This window comes from Oncorhynchus gorbuscha, linkage group LG13 (genome assembly GCF_021184085.1).
Source record: "Oncorhynchus gorbuscha isolate QuinsamMale2020 ecotype Even-year linkage group LG13, OgorEven_v1.0, whole genome shotgun sequence".
In the NCBI taxonomy this organism is placed as follows: Eukaryota; Metazoa; Chordata; class Actinopteri; order Salmoniformes; family Salmonidae; genus Oncorhynchus; species Oncorhynchus gorbuscha.
This window is the reverse complement of record NC_060185.1, coordinates 74,128,663-74,148,175: the sequence shown is the minus strand read 5'-3', so window position 1 is coordinate 74,148,175 and position 19,513 is coordinate 74,128,663. Positions and strand designations below refer to the sequence as shown.

At 40.9% G+C, this 19,513-nt stretch overlaps 1 protein-coding gene across 1 annotated transcript in view; it reads right to left on the bottom strand.

Moving 5' to 3' along the window:
• The window catches only part of si:dkey-237h12.3 (teneurin-3), a 167,026-nt gene that overhangs the window by 82,929 nt on the left and 64,584 nt on the right, over nucleotides 1–19,513 (bottom strand). The window contains exons 4-5 of the mRNA XM_046295707.1: nucleotides 15,173–15,401; nucleotides 2,245–2,483 (exon numbers count right to left, since the gene is read on the bottom strand). Of these exons, the coding sequence (XP_046151663.1) occupies nucleotides 2,245–2,483; nucleotides 15,173–15,401 (468 nt within the window). The remainder of the gene's footprint in view (nucleotides 1–2,244; nucleotides 2,484–15,172; nucleotides 15,402–19,513) is intronic.

Below are 19,513 nucleotides of genomic sequence, written 5' to 3'. Positions count from 1 at the left end.
TCGTCTGTTTATACCACAGTATATAGAGCATAAGCAGAGCAATGAGGGAGGGTCATGGTGAACTACACACTAATACAACAATGTAAACAAGGAGGGCCCATAGTCACAAGGAGGGGCCAAAGTCACAAGGAGGGAACATAGTCACAAGGAGGGGCCATACTACAAGGCTGCCATAGTCACAAGAAGAAGCCATAGTCATAGTCAAAGAGGGGCCATAGTCACAAAGAGGGGCCATAGTCACAAGGGGGCATAAGAAAAATGGGAGGCCATAGTCAGAAGGAGGGGCTATAGTTACACGGAGGGGCCTTAGTTACAAAGTGGGGCCATAGTCACATGGAGGGGTCATAGTCACAAGGAGGGGCCATAGTTACAAGGAGTCACAAGGAGGTGCCATAGTCACACGGAGAGGCCAGAGTCAAAGGAGGGGCCATAGTCACAAGAAGGGGCCATACTAGAAGGAGGTTCCATAGTTAGGAGGGGCCATAATCACAAAGGGCTGCCATATTCATAAGGAGGGGCCATAGTCACAAGGAGGGGCCATAATCACATGGATGGGCCAAAGTCACAAGGAGGGGCCATAGTCACAAAGGGGAGCCATAGTCACAAGGGAGGGCATAGTTAAAATGACGAGCCATAGTCACAAAGGGCTGCCATAGTCACAAGGATGGGCCACAGTCACAAGGAGGGGCCATACTACAAGGAGCAGCCAAAGTTAGAAGAAGGGGCCACAATCACATGGACGGGCCATACTCACAAGGGGCTGTCACAGTCACAACGAGGGGCCATAGTTAGAAAGAGAGGCCATAATCACAAGGAGGGGCCATAGTTACAAGGAGGGGTCATAGTCACATCGAGGGGCCATAGTCACAAAGAAAGGCCGTAGTCACAAGGGGTCCATAGTCACACTGGGGGGCCATAGTCACATGGAGGGGTCATAGTCACAAGGAGTGGCCATAGTTACAAGGAGGGGCAATAGTGACAAGGAGGGGCCACAGTCACAAGGAGGAGCCATATCCACAAGGAAAGGCCATAGTCACAAGGGCGGGCAGAGTTAAATGGGGGGGGGCTATAGTCGCAAGGAAGGGCCATAGTTACAAGGAGGTGGCCATAGTCACAAGGAGGGGCCATAGTCACAAGGAGGCACCATAGTCACAAGAAGGGGCCATAGTCACAAGGAGGGGCCATAGTTAAAAGGGGGGCTATAGTCACAAGGAGGGCCCATAGTTACAAAGAAGGGCCATAGTCACAAAGAGGGGCCATAGTCACAAGGAGGGGCCATAGTCACAAAAGAGAGCCATAGTCACAAGAAGAAGCCATAATCACAAAGAGGGGCCATAGTCACAAGGGAGGGCATAATTCAAATGACGGGCCATAGTCACAAAGGGCTGCCATGGTCACAAGGATGGGCCACAGTCACAAGGAGGGGCCATACTACAAGGAGCAGCCAAAGTTAGAAGAAGGGGCCACAATCACATGGACGGGCCATACTCACAAGGGGCTGTCACAGTCACAACGAGGGGCCATAGTTAGAAAGAGAGGCCATAATCACAAGGAGGGGCCATAGTTACAAGGAGGGGTCATAGTCACATCGAGGGGCCATAGTCACAAAGAAAGGCCGTAGTCACAAGGGGGTCCATAGTCACATTGGGGGGCCATAGTCACATGGAGGGGTCATAGTCACAAGGAGTGGCCATAGTTACAAGGAGGGGCAATAGTGACAAGGACGGGCCACAGTCACAAGGAGGAGCTATATCCACAAGGAAAGGCCATAGTCACAAGGGCGGGCAGAGTTAAATGGGAGTAGGGGGGCTTTAGTCGCAAGGAAGGGCCATAGTTACAAGGAGGTGGCCATAGTCACAAGGAGGGGCCATAGTTACAAGGAAGGGCCATAGTCACAAAGAGGGGCCATAGTCACAAGGAGGGGCCATAGTCACAAAGGGGGGCATAGTTAAAAGGAGGGGCCATAGTTACAAGGAGGGGCCATAGTTTCAAGGAGGTGCCATAATTTCAAGGAGGGGCCATAGTCACAAGGATGGGCCATAGTCACAAGGAAGAGCCATAGTAGTTACAAAGAGGGGCCATAGTCACAAGGAGGGGCCATAGTCACAAGGATGGGCCATAGTCACAAGGAGCAGCCATAGTAGTTACAAGGAGGGACCATAGTTACAAAAGAGAGGCCGTAGCAACAAGGAGGGGCCATTGTCACAAGGAGGGGCGATAGTCACAAGGAGGGGCCATAGTTACCTATACAGTAGCAGAGCATGATTGAAAGCAGAACAGCCATGCCCACTGCGCTCAGGGCGGTGCATCTCCAAGAGCAGTGCTTGGGCGACTTCTTGAACTTGAAAGCCCCTCTGGAGAGGGTGTTTCTGGGTAGTGGACGTGCCGGGGTGGAGTACACTGCCCCAGTTGCCATGGTGTAACCTGGGGTTGCCGTGCCGAAGAAAGGGGTTGTTCCTGTGCCCGTCTTAAAGAGGAAGTGTCTAGGGAAACAAACCAGAAAAATACAAATTCATATTAGATAATGAATAGAGAAACAAATGCAAATTTATTTGGGTGTACTGTATATGCCTATTAAACCTTTATTTATTCAGGATAATCATTGAAACAACATATTTTTACAAGAGAAACCATGGACATATCATTATTCTCCAATGTGAATTGTATATTCAATATGATAGGCCTCAGTACTAACCCTGACATTGTAAAAGGTGAAGCTAAAAGTACCTCATAAAAACAATCATCTCCCACTTGCTCTTTAACTACAGGGACCGACTAATAGGCCATTATACCTGGGGTAATTAAGGAGGTTTAATCACAAGCACTACTCTGGCTTTGCCACTTAACTTTTTAAACCCGTGTGGAAACCTCTGAAGTAGATAAATTAAGCCTTGATGCCTCTTTTGCTATCACTTACGGATGAATGGCTAAATGTGTGCAGGTTGGACCTAGTAAAATGTGACAGACTTACCATTTGAAGTGTTCTCTGTGTAATTAAACTTTTACAGCCCCTTCTTGTCAATACTGCTAACAGTATAAATAACAAGGGTTCAACTGTCTCAGTGGGTTGGAGCATGATGCTGACAACACCAGCGTTGAGGGTTCAATTCTCTCAATATTGTAGCAAGTGTGCTAGGGTACTGTGAGTAATTGCAATTTCTGCTCTTTACGTTGCATTATCTCACTAACCGTTGTACCTGTGAGGTTGGTTCTTGGTTTGTTACATCAGGGCTCTCATTCATGTGTCTTGTTGGGGTGGTTGATCCGGCACCTGTGGGCGTGAAGTGTGTGCCAGGCTATGGGATTGGTCCTCCACTAACTGTTGGTAAGAATCTTTCTGCTGTCCCAGTAGCCTATTGGTGCCATTTGGGGTTTGATACATGCTTCTCCCTCCTTACCTCCACATTACAACGTGTCACTGTCACATTGTAAGTTCCTTTTGATGAAAGCATCTGCTAAATGATTTATTAAGCTAGTTAACTGTCACTTTCCATGCCAACACTTAAATTGCCACAGCCATGCCACAGCCATGCCACAGCCATGCCACAGCCATGCCACAGCCATGCCACAGCCTTGTTGTTTTGTTAATGCATCTGATCAATGGTTTTCTAATAGCACAAATGTCTAATATGGGTTGTATGGCATTTCTAAGCCCCAATTGACAAGCATAGTCATGGATAGTATACGTCTCTCTCTGAAAAAGAGTACAGCATGTCAATGAGACTGAAGAGTGTGGTATCTGAACAGGGGTGTTCACGGATCTGGCAGGATGTATGGTGTATTCAGCAGCTTGTGTGAAAAGTTGGAGGTCAAGTGTATTATGAGCTTAGTGATCTGTAATATGTCTGTTTTTCTTTTCTCCAAGGTTGTTGATTGATGGATTCATCTCACTGTTTGGTCAGAGAAAAGGGTTGGCGGTACACCTATTTCTGAGGTGGTTCAGTAAGGATTTGTGCAGTGATATTGATTTGAGCACACAGTGAATAACTGGGGCCTATTTACGAGCTGCTTGTCTATGAGAATGAGCATACGATGGTTATAGGGGTCTATTTACGAGAGAGAATGCACCAAATGATTTCATTTCACACATTGTTGATATGGAATAAAATGGCCAAAAAGTTTGTTCACAATCAAAAGGTTAGTTTACAATCTGAATTATTGAATATCAAGTCCCACTACTCATCTACAGAATATTAAGAATTTTATATATATTTTTTTATTAATTTAACCTTTATTTATACAGGTTTTTCTCATTGAGATTACATCTCTTTTCCAAGAGAGACCTGGTCCAATAGCTGCAGGGGGGACAACGTTTCAGACAAAACAACTTACATAGACTAACACAACATTAAACAAAACTTTAAACTCACATACTATACAAAAATTACATATTACGTTAAAAAACACAAAAGTCTTGACTAAAAAACAGCTGTCCAAAATACAATTATACTCTTCAATGATATATACATCGATCAAATGTTTAAACTCAACCAATGAAACTAGATCATCAAATTTTAAAATGTTCAGGAGAGAATTCCAGGACCACGGAGTAACTAAAACTATTTCTACCATGAATTTTTGATACTGTTAGAAGCAAATTTAGAGTAGGAATTGATATGTATTTATGGACCTGATTAAAAAAGAACAGAGATAAAATATCACAATATGTCCTTATAAATCAGTGTATATCAGTATTTAAGCCTACGCAAGGTCAATGACAACCAGCCAACAGTGCTGTGGAGATCACAATGCTCTCAGGGCAGTGGTTGAGGCCTGCAGATATATAACATCACTCAAATCTAAAACCGCCAGTAATGTACATCGTACCAGCTCCTTCCTGGCCTCCTATGAAAAACAGGCCTTATGCCGGTAATAAAAACCTATTCTCAGCACGAGCTTCCTATCAAGTTCTCTACATGCAGAGTGAAGCTCAGCTTATCATCAACCCACACACCCAAATATTTGTACACTTTAACTTGCTCTATAGTATGTCCAGCCAACGTAGCAATGACATGATTAGTAACATGCCTGGCATTTGAAAATACCATGCATGTTGTTTTACCCGAATTTAGAACCAGCTTTAAATCATACAGATTTTTTTGTATGATGTTAAATGCTCTTTGGGCATTTTCAAAAGATAAAGATAAACTACTACCACTTGAATACAGAACAGTATTATATACATACAAATTAACATCTGTTGTTTCAAAAAGATTCCCAATGTTGTTGATATACAAAATGAACAACAGTGGGTCCGAAATAGAACCATGTGGAACACCTGAGCACACCTCTATGGACTCAGATTTACAACCATCCGCCACTACACATTGTGTACGATTTGATAGGTAATTTATAAAACAATCTAGAGCATGACCAGTAATTCCACAACATTTTAACCTTTGCATTAACACAGCATGGTCCACGGTGTCAAATGCCTTCGACAAATCAATAAAGAAAGACACACAATGTAACTTCTTGTCAAGAGCACAGTGGATGTCATTTAAAACCTTCAATGTTGCTGAAACAGTGCTGTGGCTAGACCTAAAACCTGATTGCATTCCATTTAAGATGTTGTTTTCTTGGAAGTAGACCTTTAGCTGCCTACTAACTAAGGACTCCAGTACCTTTGACAGTACAAACAATTTTGATTATGTGTCGATAGTTGTCAAGTAGCGAAGGATCTCCACCTTTCAGGAGAGGCAGTACAAAAACAGATTTCCATAATTTGGGGATTTCCTTAACATCAAGCGTGAGGTTAAAAATACATGTTAAGGGGGAGCAATGATGTCTGCAGCTAGGTGTAAGAAGCAGGGGTGTAGTTCATCAGGGCCAGGGGATTTTTGTCCATCAATTTCTTTCAATGCTTTACACACTTCTGAAACAGGGAAGGATGAAAATGAGAATCTGGTGAAGGAGTGCACAGGGATGTCAGGTAATTTCATAGGGGGCTTAATTATACCTTTTCAAATAAACTGCTTGCATCTAAAACATGTTGATTCAAGGATTTCAGAATGGAGGTTCTCTCAGTTACAATCAGTGTGTCTACCAACAATTGTTTGGGAAGCGGTGTATCTTTGTTGCACTCCAAACTTATGACTACTTGCCAAAATTTGGATGGATTTTTTAAATTATCTGAAGTAGATTTCAGGTAGTGGTCTGCTTTCAATTTACGGATCATAGCCACCTCCATATTTCGAAGACGTTTAAAAGCCATCAAATCATCTACCGAACCAGTCCGTCTTGCTTTAGCCCACATAGCATTTTGATCCCTTATGATTTTAGTAAGATTCTTAGTAAACCAATGGTTTTGTCTGCCCTTAATCCTGAAATTTTACTTTTACTTTAATCCTGAAATTTTACTTTTACTTTACTGTGAAAATTATGCGTTAGATCACTAAAATCCACTGCAACACAAAGCTGCCTTTTGGCCCACATGTTCTGTTGAATAAAATGGCAAAATGTTGAAAAGCAGTATTGCAGTATTGTGTTCTGAATATTAACTTGGCTAACAGACTGCCTGCTAACAGTGGTGGGTAAAATAAAATGCTTTTGGAAATGATTACCAAACACAGTGGCGTGATAAACGTCTGCGGCTATACACACAGGATGATCGTCTGTAATCAATTAGAAGGAGTGTGACGAAATGAAGCACATTACTATGCTAATCCTGGCAGCTCTATTGATGTGTGTGTGTGCATGCGTGCATGAGTGTGGACGTCTCTTTGAAATGGCCATCGCACAAAAGTAATAGCAAGAGCCGGGTTCCATTGCTCAACTCACTTCCTCGTCATCAGTTTGACATTTGAAACACTTGAGGAGGAAAAAGGACAAAACATACAGTGGGTAGATTTGGACCTGGGCTAAGCCCTTCTGCACATCAGAAACAATGAGCACAAACACCCTTTGACTATGTAATCTGCCTATTAGCCATCATATTGTTAGCATTAGCATTTCAAGGTAAAACGATGGAATAATACGGCTCTTTAATCCATGACCAAGACAGCCTACCGATGTGGCAGGCACCTAAGTCCATCTCTCTCTCCCATTTCTCTCTCACTGTCCCTCCCACTATTTTTCTCTCTCGTCCTATCAGTATCTCTCCCTTCCTCTATTTTTTCTCCCTCTTTCGGACTCTTGCTCCCTTCTTCTTTTTTAGCTCTCCCTATCTCTGTTTCACTCTTTTTCTTCACCCCCACTTCCCCTCCCGCTATCCTATGGAACCACCTGCCCTCTCAGCAGGGGAACTGGTAGCAGGTGCTAACCTAGTGCAGCAGCACACATCTGTGTGACAGTATTTCAGGGGGCAGCCCCCTGGTGTTTCTGGGCCATGGTGCAGAGATCAGAGTGGCGCCATTTTGAGATGCTTCCCCACTGCGCCCGGGCTGCTGCACATAACCAAGTAATGTTGTTTGATTCGCTTTAAGACATGAAAGTGTTGTTTTGAGTACTTGGGAGATGTGTGCATCACGGTCACAACATGAGAGATGGATGATCTGTTGTTGATTTTTAATGATAATCATTTAAAAACACCACAATCTAATTAAGTATTTACTAATGCAGTTCATGTACAGTACACAAATAATTTTCATAGGTTTAAAAAAATATATATCTGGAAGAATTTCCCATAGAAGGCAGAGACCTACTCTCTATTCTTTCAGGAGTAAGGCACCCATCCTGACATTGTATCGTTGCATGATTTTAGACTCCAGACATAATTTCATTTTACGAGCAGACTCCCCTGACAGGTGAATCTGATGAGGGCCGACAGACCATTTATAACAGTAGCGCGTGGAACCACAAACGATGAAGCTGTGTCATAATAGCCGTTTCAAATGCTATTTATTGAATATGTGTGACAGAGAGTTTAACTGGATTCCACAGGACGCACGAGACAGCCTAACTGCAGCGTATTGAGAACAGTACTTATAGTATATCTGGTATAAATGTATTATAAACCAATTTTACACATTTGGTTCATTTTTAAAACTAATCTGGGAGTGCACCACATTTAAAGGATAATGACCTGGGTGACTTTCCTCTCGAGGCCAATAGCAATTCACACATAAATGGGATTCAGTGGCACCTTTGTATAACACTAATTGAAAATGTGTGTATTTCTATAGAGGCGAGTGTTAAAAAGTGGAACCGGAGTGGTTGATTGAAAGCCCTCCACACACTTATGAGAAGTGAATGTATCCATAGTGGTAGAGAACAGTCCGGAACAGAACAGAGGAGGTAATAACAGGGTTATATTGGCAACTAATTGAGCACTTTATATCGAAGAGCTGGAGTGTTCTCAGCATGGATTGGAACAAAAGCTTGAGTGTAATAATTTCTGAAGAATATCTATTCGGTTAGGAAACCTTCATTTCTCACTTTGAAAGTAGTAATTAGATTTAATTCAAAGGGCGGCTAAAAGCCTAAAACTCTACCAGATTTTGCTAGTTTTATGTCAAGTAAATGTCAATTAATTTGGAAATTGTTTTAAGTTGGGTATTTTTGCTTGAGAGTCAGAATATTTCACTCCCTGTTATGGACTGAGGTTGTTGAATCCCTTAAAAGATCAACAAATTGGATACAAAGCAGGGATACTGAAATATAACATGGAGGTGTAAAAAAATAAGGAAGCAGGTGACAGCTGATATCATATAACATCAGCTGTTTTGAATAGTTATGCATGTCTGCTTTGCGCACTCAATATTGGAACATGACAAAAATAAATGCACAGAAGTGACCAGTACATTAGGCATTTCAGGAAATGATAGTCAGTCTATTACCTTTTGACAACACAGACAAACAGCTCTAAATGAACCCTAATGACTGTACACTCCATTGTACACTGCATTGAGAATATCTATATAGAGAGAGACTTGTGAAATGGGAGTCTAATAAAAATACATAATGGGGCCCATACATTTCCTCTTGGATAAACACATTAGTACTTGGATGCAGCTTTTCAATAAGTCAAAAGAACTGTTCGTTATGAATGTAAGAAGGAACGGTGCCAAATTAGAATGCAAATGCTTTGAAGACCACATTTGTAAAGGGGCAATCTGCAGTTGCTACATCCATTCTTGGACGTACAGTACCAGTCAAAAGTTTGGAAACATCTACTCATTCCAGGGTTTTTCTTAATTGTTTTAGTACTTTCTACATTGTAGAATAATAGTGAAGACATCAAACTATGAAATAACACACATGGAATCATGTAGTAACCAAAACACTGTGTAAATAAATAAATACAAATATTTTTGAGATTTTTCAAAGTAGCCACCCTTTGCCTTGATGACATCTTTGCACAGATTTGGCATTCTCTCAACCAGCTTCATGAGGTAGTCAACTGGAATGCATTTCAATGAACAGGTGTGCCTTGTTCAAAGTTAATTTGTGTAATTCTATTCCCTCTTAATGCTTTTCAGACAATCAGTTGTGTTGTGACAAGGCAGTGGTGGTATAGACAAGATACCCTATTTTGTAAAAGACCAAGTCCATATTATGGCAAGAACAGCTCAAATAAGCAAAGAGAAATGACAGTCCATCATTACTTTGAGACATGAAGGTCAGTCAATGCGGAACATTGAAAGTATGAAACTTTGGAAGTATCTTCAAGTGCAGTCGCAAAAACCACCAAGAGCTATGGGAACCTGGCTCTCATGAGGACCACCACAGGAAAGGAACACACAGAGTTACCTCTGCTGCAGAGGATAAGTTCATTAGAGTTAACTGCACCTCAGATTGCAGCCCAAATAAATGCTTCACAGAGTTCAAGTAACAGACACATCTCAACATCAACTGTTCAGAGGAGACTGCGTGAATCAGGCCTTCATTTTTATTTTTTTAAATTTCACCTTTATTATCATCGAATTTCTGCAAAGAAACCACTACTAAAGGACACCAATAATAAGAAGAAAATTGCTTGGGCCATGAGCAACATAAGCAATGGACATTAGACCGGTGGAAATCTGTCCTTTGGTTTGATTAGTCAGAATTTGAGATTTTTGGTTCCAACCACAGAGTCTTCGTGAGACGCACAGTAGGTGAACAGATGATCACCTAATGTGTGGTTCCCACCATGAAGCGTGTAGGAAGAGGTGTGACGGTGTGGGGGTGCTTTGCTGTTGACACTGTTGGTGATTTATTTAGAATTCAAGGTACACTTAACCAGCATGGCTACCACAGTATACGCCATCCCATCCGGTTTAGGCTTATTGGGAATATCATTGTGTTTTTCAACAGGACAATGACCCAACACATCTTCAGGATGTGTAAGGGCTATTTGACCAAGAAAGAGAGTGATGGAGTGCTGCATCAGATGACCTGGCCTCCACAATCACCCGCCCTCAACCCAATTGAGATGGTTTGGGATGAGTTAGACTGCAGAGTGAAGAAAAAGAAACCAACAAGTGCTCAGCATATGTGGGAACCCCTTCAAGACTGTTGGAAAAGCATTCCAGGTGAAGCTGGTTGAGAGAATGCCAAATCTGTGCAAAGCTGTCATCAAGGCAAAGGGTTTACTTTAAAGAAAATTACATTTATTTTGATTTGTTTAACACTCTTTTGGTTACTACATGATTCCATATGTGTTATTTCATAGTTTTGATGTCTTCACTTTTTTCTAGAATGTAGAAAATAGTCAAAATAAAGAAAAACCCTGGAATGACTTTTGACTATTACTGTGTAAATTATTGATATGTACCCATTAAATTCCTCATGTGCTTAGTTCAACTGTCGTACCTCAAATATTAGCTTGTTTACGCCAATGTTTGTAAACAAATTAAATGTACGCTAACACTGTAAAGCCTCAAAACATGGTTAAAAACTATAATTATGATATCATGATGGTCAGTCCTTGCATCCACAGCTCTGTCTATGAATTTGAGAGCGGTTACATTTCTCCAGCACCATCCCTCAGCTTTTTATCCAAACGGGGCAGGGAAGCGCTTAGTTATTGCGTCAACCACTGATTGCCGCTTTAATGAGGGCTGTAGAAGGATTCATTCATTCTAATGAATCATAACATTAGCTAGTGTGGTCAGTCATTGTGGTTGTTCTATACTTGAAGCCATACTAAAGTTATAGTACAATGGGTAGAAGGAGGCAGGTTCTAAATGCATGCAAATGATAAAACCCCTGACCCTTGTTGGTCCCATTGCATTAGTTATCACCATGAGTTGAACAGAGAAAATACGTGATATGATTTCTGTAGGCATCTATTTGCCAGTTAACAGAACCAAAACCAGCATGCTGAATGCCTAATATATGTTATCTGGTGCTCTTGTTTGCATTGAACAACCTAGTAGTTTACTGGACAAGCATAGTTATACGCGTAGCTAAGGCCGTCCCATCTGCCCCCTGAGGTTACCATGACGCCTGGTTCCTTCTCACAGCGAGGCACTTGCTTTAGAGTACAGCGTGCTGCAGATAGTAATTTCTATACCTGGGTGATGATAGGTGTGTACATATTGTTTTGTCAATACCAGCAAGGCAGTCAAGGTTACAGTGATGTTAGTATTCAACTGCCGTGTCTTCCTCAGCTTGGATGAACAAATGCTGCATTACCCAATTGATTTGGTCCTATCATGATAGCGTCTTACTGCATGCTGCTAAAGAAAAACGTCAAGGCCCAAATGTATCGAGGATGTGTAAGAGTACTCTGAGCCCAGGAAACATCCGGCTGGAATGGATTCATCCACCTGTGTCAATTTGAAGTAGAACGTGATATACTTTCCTGGAATGGTATGGACATTTTGAAACCCCTTTATGGTTTGGAAATAAATAACACTGATGTTTTTTTAAGACTCTTATGACAAAGTAGCTTCCTGTGCAGGGCATCTTCAACTGAAAAAAAATAATCTATTTAGACCGAAGTGCCTTCTTGTAAGTTACATCAATCTGATTTCAGGCTGGCAAGCCTCTGGAAACCTGTGCTCTTCCATTACCATTATGCCAAACCGCTTTGGATCGTATCAAATGTTGCGAATGATCCATCTCCAGGTCATATTTCCTTTCACCTCAAACGTTTGCTGGTGCTCTAAACTGATTAACTGAACTGATGAGGCAAAGTCCTAGCAGAGGCCCTCTAACCATCTCTTATTGTTGATGAACTATGAATGATTAGTAATTAGTGATAGTGCATTAGTTGAAGGGATTATGTCCAGAGGTAAGATTGTATTTGTGAGAGATGATTTCTTCATGCAATGTACATTGTCCATTTGGTTTCTTTGAGAAATAGAACAGACTCACCTAGTTGACATACTTTTAATGCAGTGGGCTAAATCAGGGTCACTTTGAAGCTGTGTTTGAAATTCCATACCTAATGAGTATACAATACATACTATATACTATTAGTTAATTTTAGTAACGTAAACTCACCCCATTCCGTACAAATGTGCGCAACCGAGACATTCAAACGAGGCTGCAAAGTAAACCAATGGGACTATAGTGACTGTGTTGACTTCAAAATATGGGGTGTGAACTACGCTTCTATTCAAGCGTTGATCGACATGGTAATCGCTCTATAGTATTGGAGAAAAGTTGAAAAAACGGACCCTCCGTTACATCGTGACGTGTCATGCCTTAACGTACAGCAACTATTTCCGTCTTATAATCTCTCTCCACCAGGTGTAGCACTTCTGTCATCGTTTAAAAACAAGTGACGGGGGTAAGGAGGGGGATACCTAGTAATTTTTTTGCGTCATCACTGCAAGCAATCATGACTCTCAAAGCCGCTATTTACTTCTGAAAATCACTTTAGCACTGCCCGAAAAACCCGATGCAAATTCGACACAAAACTTCAAATAGGTATGTAATGACACATTATATAAACTCTTTATAGTGTTTTATTTACATTTTAGAGGTGATAAGGTGATAAATTGGACAGATCGAGTGAAAAAATAATAATTAAATGTAAATGTAAATGTAAAAAAAACAGTTTTCCCACATCATCTCTCCTTCTCACTATCACGCATTAGTTTTGCTTCCCCACCCGTCATTTAAAAAAAGACCCGACGGAGCTCATGGCCTTCTTGAATCATGCAGAAACGGGCAGCGTGGAGGTCTCGGCATGAATTTTGTTGGAAAGGGGAGAAATGGTGCTTTACAATGGTATTGACATTCCAGTTGAAGTATAATGTTTTTTGAGCGCTAAAATAAGGTCAATTGTACGGACCAAGGCGATGTACAAAAGTGAGTGAGTTGACGTTATACCCTAAACGAATGGTATCCTTTCAGTTGAGCATACTAGCGCTGTGCCTGTCCACCAGAAATTGATGCTGTTGCTATGCAACGTCTTCCTAGCTTGTTAGCATAAAACATTACGAGCTAGACATTTTATGACTTTGGGTGTGTTCTTAAATTCAATCTGGAGTGCCAGAGTGCGCTCAGAATGTCCTCTGGGCATTCATAAATTCAGTGCGTTGTCAGATTGTCCATTTGTAAATCAGAGCGTTTTGCTCTCCAATCGTTCAGTGTACACTGTACACTCTGGCCCGATGAGTCGGGTTGATTCGAGCGTTTTGACCTTATAATGGCAGACAAGCACCCAAGCTAACTGGCTAACGTTGGCTAGCTTGCTAGCTACTTTCAGACACAAATGAGAGAACACATCATTCTAACCATTTTACTCGCCCTAGCAGAGCTGGTTAGGCTGTTTTTATGTCATCCAAAGTGTTTGTGACTGTAACTGTGCTGCTGGGAAGTTATTCTGCACTCTCGAACACTCAAAGGAAAGTGCTCTGAAATTGGAGTAGGTAGCCAGAGCAAATTTACAAAAGCACCCGAATGTCCATTGAGAAACGCAAAACGACTATACCACTTTGCTAAACTATGAATGACGGGAATAATCAAGTCAATGAACACTGGATAGTTAGTTAGATAGCATATAGTTAATATACTGGCAAGTTTGATGTATTAGTAGCCAACTAACGTTAGGTAGCTAGCTAACATACTGCTGTAATGATATGCTATGTGGTTCGTAAGGATAGGGTAGCTAGCAAATTGTCAGTCAACATAACATGAAAGTTAACTTATTTGAAAAGTCATTACTTTATTACATTTGTCATAATTAGTTAAAGCTATGAATTTGTAGCCGCTCCCGTTGGACATTTTCTTCAAATCTGAAAACAATATGAAGCCATAACCATTTTCTGTAGAATTTCACTATGGGCCCTTAAAAGGACAGAAATATTGTCCACTGCTTGTACACTTCATATTTTGTCGAATGTAGTATGACATCCGGGAACTTTTGGCATACTAACTTTATCCATACTATGACCAATAAGCATACCATATACTCAATTTATGTCACAAATAGTATGGTTATTGCGGTTAGCATGAGTATTCGAACACAGCTAGAGTGCTTCCTGGTAGTCTTTAACAAATCTACTTTGAAACCATAGTATACACCTCACACACATGGTTATGGGCTATAAAAAAAATAATGTCAGATATAGAGTTTAAATGTATATACCATTTTTGTTTGCATTCCAATATTAAACTTTATATACATCACAGAAGACTGAAAAATAACAAACACCGGTTTATTAATTATGAAAAAATATTAATACAATTCCACCCATGCGCCCACTAGTCATTTTACTGTAGGAAAGGGCTACCCATGACAAGGAAACCAACAGTTCCACTGAGATGCACCAGGAGACACATGGAGAAATGTACATTCAGATTGTAACAAACCAACCTATTTCTTCACTTAAAGGGAAACGTCACCATTTTTCAACTTCATATTCATCAACATATGTACAATTTGGTGCGTTTCTATGTTTTGTAGTAAAAGGAAGATAAGTGTTTCATCGGTGTGCATCATGTAATTTTGACCAATTGCGAGGATGCATTGCCTACTAATTGTTTACTAATTGCCAACGAATTGTTTACTAATTGGTTGATGATGTCATTGGAAACCCTTATCTTCCTATTTTTACTACAAAATCTAGAAATGTGTCTTTCTCACATATGTGCTGGAGATGAGAGGAATATGATGTCGAAGATTTTTTTTTTACATTTCCCTTTAACGTACATGTAGATACGACGCTTTCATCTGGAATACTGATCTTGCAGATGAGTCATTCCCGAAAGGTGCGATTGGTCATCATATCCCCAGGTGTATTGGATGTCACAAACTGTCACAAACCCTCCAGGTGCATTGTGGGTCACTCACCTGCTCTCCAGGGCCACATTGCTGCCCAGGACCCAGCTGTCCTGCAGCTGGACACATTCCGCTGCGCTCTGTAACTCAGCCACCAGGCCAGCCGAGGGGGGAGGGCTTGGGCTCCTCTGATTGGCCAGCGAGCCGTGGCTCAACGAAGTAATGGACGGGTGGTGTTTGTGGTGCGGGGGAGGGGCTGGTGGTAGAGGAGGCGGGCCTTGTTGACTCGACAGTTGGGCTCCTGTTCAAAGGGAAACAGAAATAGACTGTAAGCACATATGAGAACACCTGAATGTAAAACCAAAGAAGTATAGTACACCTGCTTGGCATTGCATTGGGCTGCTACTATCTTGTGGGGGAGCTGCTTGCAATAAACTGGTGATTGTGTTCTGTATAAAGCTGTGGTTATCTGACAAACCAAGAAAAGTAAATGCAGCCTAAAATTGCTCTTCAAATGCATGAGATGCTATAACAATAAAAAAATATTGATAATTATGGCAAACACCAACTGGCTGAATGTTGGGTTCTTTAACCCAGAAGGTCATTTATAGAGACAGCTGTTTCTTTATGGGAGCTTAACAGGATGTTTCACGTTTGATTACAGCCCGAAAAGACTCTCAAATAACTAATGACCAGAACATCCATTAGAGCGCTCAGAGAACAGGTTTTCCAATTTCACACAAAGCTGTGTAATTGGCCCCCGGAATGACACGTCGTGATTATCTATCCATCTTCAACGCTAAGAGGTAAACCTACAATGCTGACATTTCTGATTTGCTCCTGTAAATTCCAAATGGAGGTGGGTTTTTTAAGGGTTAGGGCAATCTTTGAGATAATTGAAAAAGTCAGGACTTTTCTTGAACTATGTCATCTGCATTAACAGCATGCTTTGATAGGGTAAACAGCTGGATATGAATTTGGATTTTGGCACAATCCTTGTTACATGCTGGATGTCCTAATGGTCACCTAATGGTATGCGGATGTTTCTACTTGTCATTTCGCTGATGGCAGCCCTAGAGAAAGACCCAGAAACAATATGACAAGTTAAGGCCAGTAACATGGACCGTGCTGAAATAATATGACAAGAGTGAAGGCCAAAAATAACAACTTTGTTTGAAGGACATCATGCATTGTTTCAGTGAGGCTGCCTCTTTAGTGGCTATGCAAATTGTCCCTGTCAGTGTGCCTTTGCCTCTCTCTGCACACCTGTCAACACGAAGCAAACCTCCAGCAGCTGACAAACAACCCCTACATCGCTTCCGCAAGGCTGAGGAAATGTATGCGTGTCATTCAGAAATAATTTTCTACAGGAATTATTTCTCAGCTGTATAATTCATTACGTACTCGGTGCCTATGGGAAGGGCAGGCAACAGTTGACATGACAGTGTCCTATTTCAGAGTTATAACCTATGTAGATATTGTTATAATACTGTGTGTACTGAGTCACATTATGAGTTAAATCAACATAGTCAAACTTTTCATGTAAAAGTAATACATTATTTCTAAAAAATGTTTTTAACCTTTATTTAACTAGGCAAGTCAGTTAAGAACAAATTATTATTTACAATGATGGCCTACAATGTTAGACATTCCAGGAGGGAACATCCATAGCAGGGTGTAATACATGTTATTGTGTGTTAAATCTTCAAGGGGAAGGAGGGTTACCGACATGTTTTAATAGGGCACAGACACTTTTGTTCAGTTTCAAATTCCTCAAAACTCACCCAATGAATGGCATCAAACACATGTTCTAACATCAAACACAACATAAGCAGCATGTGAAGTGACAACCATTTAACCATCTTAAAACGTAAAATCCAAAACCCTTCAAAGTTACTTTTCAGATACTGAAATAATAATTTCATAAGCTTGTATGAATATTGCATACTGTGAGCTGTGGGTGAAATGTCTGAAACATTGATCTGCTATGGTGACCCTGTAATGGTCTATTGTCTTTTGTCTAGAAATATCCTATGTTAGGAACAACACTACACTTTCAATGGTTTATAGTTAAGAAAAGTTTTATGTATTTCTACTAGTTAATGTTTATTGGACTTTTGAGTTAGGTTGAGATAAGCTTTACACAAATCCATTGTTATTACAATATTGTATGTATCATACTGTCGCAGCCCTTTCAACCAAATTGTATGTTAAGGTAAATGATCAAAACATCTCATTTGAGCTCAATAAAATCTTGAAACTATGGAAATGCCTCTATCTTCATGAGTTCACCTTGTGGGGTCAAATGTAGATTAGCAAAGATATTGACTGGCTCATTGTACTGCCTCAAGGTTTAATGAAGACATACAATTGGTTACAGTGGTTGTTGTCCCATCAAGTTACACACAGGATGACTACGTGGGAACATGATTACATTACATAATGAAATCATCTTGTACTTGGATATTAGAATACTTGATAAATAAGATAACCCTTTACATACAAATTAGAACACTTCGACTTGGTAGAGTCCATCCGCATATCTCAATATATCTAAATCTAAATATCTAAGCATTTGAGATGCCATATTTTTTCACTATTTATCTTGCTTTGGTAATAGATATTTCATGTATTGGGTGGCCAGACATATATGAAGTGGGAATTTCTGCACTTTCTAAACATTCACTTTATATAAATGTATTTGGTGCTGAGACAAAGGTCAACAGCTTTACATTAATTTAATAGATAGTAATTGCACATCTCATGTGATCTCCACACCTCATCAAGTCCAATGTCAACTGCACCGTGATGCTGGTAAGCAATCAAACCAATTGGCACCAGTGTGCTTCATCATTAATTGCCACCCATGCGCCAGTGAGTGTGGTGGGAGAGAGAGCGCCTTGCAAATGTTCTCGCATGTGCATGTGAGAGGATATGCACACGAATGCATGTGTTCAAGAGTGTGAAACAATGATTCTCTGAGACAGCTTGCCATTCTCTTACACCAAAACACAGGCAATTAACCTGATATTTTAAGAGCGAAGAGCCCTGGGATGAAACAGCTGTGTGTTTTCTGGGGCTATGATTTGAAATCAGATCAAGACAGATGCCTCCCTTCCATAACTCCTCAATGTCATCGTGTCATTGTCTCCGTCAGACGAGATGCTTTAATTAAAGGCCCTTTTTGATTCATGCTGCATGCTGGCTGCTGAAACGACAACCTCATTCAGATCTTAATGACGCCTGCGATATCTATCAAACGCCGTGAAGCGTCTATGCTTTCACAATAATGTCTCTCAAAGCGGAATTCCCTTTGGTGCGTTTTTAATTCTTGGTTTTTAGAAGAATGTGTTTGCGCTTATTCATCAGGAACCCTTTTGGGAATTGGACCGACAGGTTTTTGCATCTCTTTGTGTCTATGTGTGTTACTTTCCTTTCGACTCCCATCGTCACGTTGCACAATTTAGGATTACAATCAGTCAGTGAAAAAAGCAAGCGGTTTTAAGGTTTCGTTAAGAACATTACATTCTTAAAGACGATTACCATTAACCTCTACAAAATCCATCAGTACAGCTGCTGTTCGATGTCTGATCCATTCTCAACGGCTAAGAGTCCCTTGGCTGTTAGCTGGATTTGTCTTGATCTTTCTCTATCTTGCAATCCCTGGAAAGTCTGCTTCAATGGCTTTCTCAGGTATTCCCTCTTCTGAAATATCTCCTCATGATTAGTCCATTGGTTCTGAATACAGAGTACAATATTTGACACAGCACCAGGCGACAATTAAAAGCTGTTTTGCAGAACAACAACAATCTGAGGACTATAAGCTTGGACAGAATGGTAAAAGGCGTTTAAAAATGTGCAAAAACTGCAAAGGTCTTCAGACACTTAAGTGTCTATTAAGTGATGGAAGCAACTGATAATGGCTATCAAACGGCATTCACCTGGACTATTTAGTCCTTCACCATTATGAAAATTGTAGGATATCATCACCATTCCATTGAAAAAAATAAGAGCAGGAAGTTCCATTGTGTCAGTTCAGGGATCTTGATCCACCATTTCATAGCTAGTGAATAATTATGAACATCCCCAGCCTAGAATAATCTCTTTACAGAGTCTTCTGTTTTAGTCACTATGAGCACTATTGTGTCAATTATCACTTTTAAGTGTGTGATCAGGCTGCATGTATTACTATCCTGTCTCTGGTTGGACGATCGGTTAGCTTTAGCAGAGCTCTGTAGTGGAGGCGGCAGCTCAGACTCATATTGGATGGCCTAGGGGGAGTGCAGTCAACCCTGCTGGGATACAGAACCATTAGAACCACCTTCCTGGTGACTTTTAGGAAATTCTTCAGCAAAGAGAAGGGTTGTATCTTTGAACTATAAGGGCCTGAGGTTCAGGGGAGCTCCTTTTGAA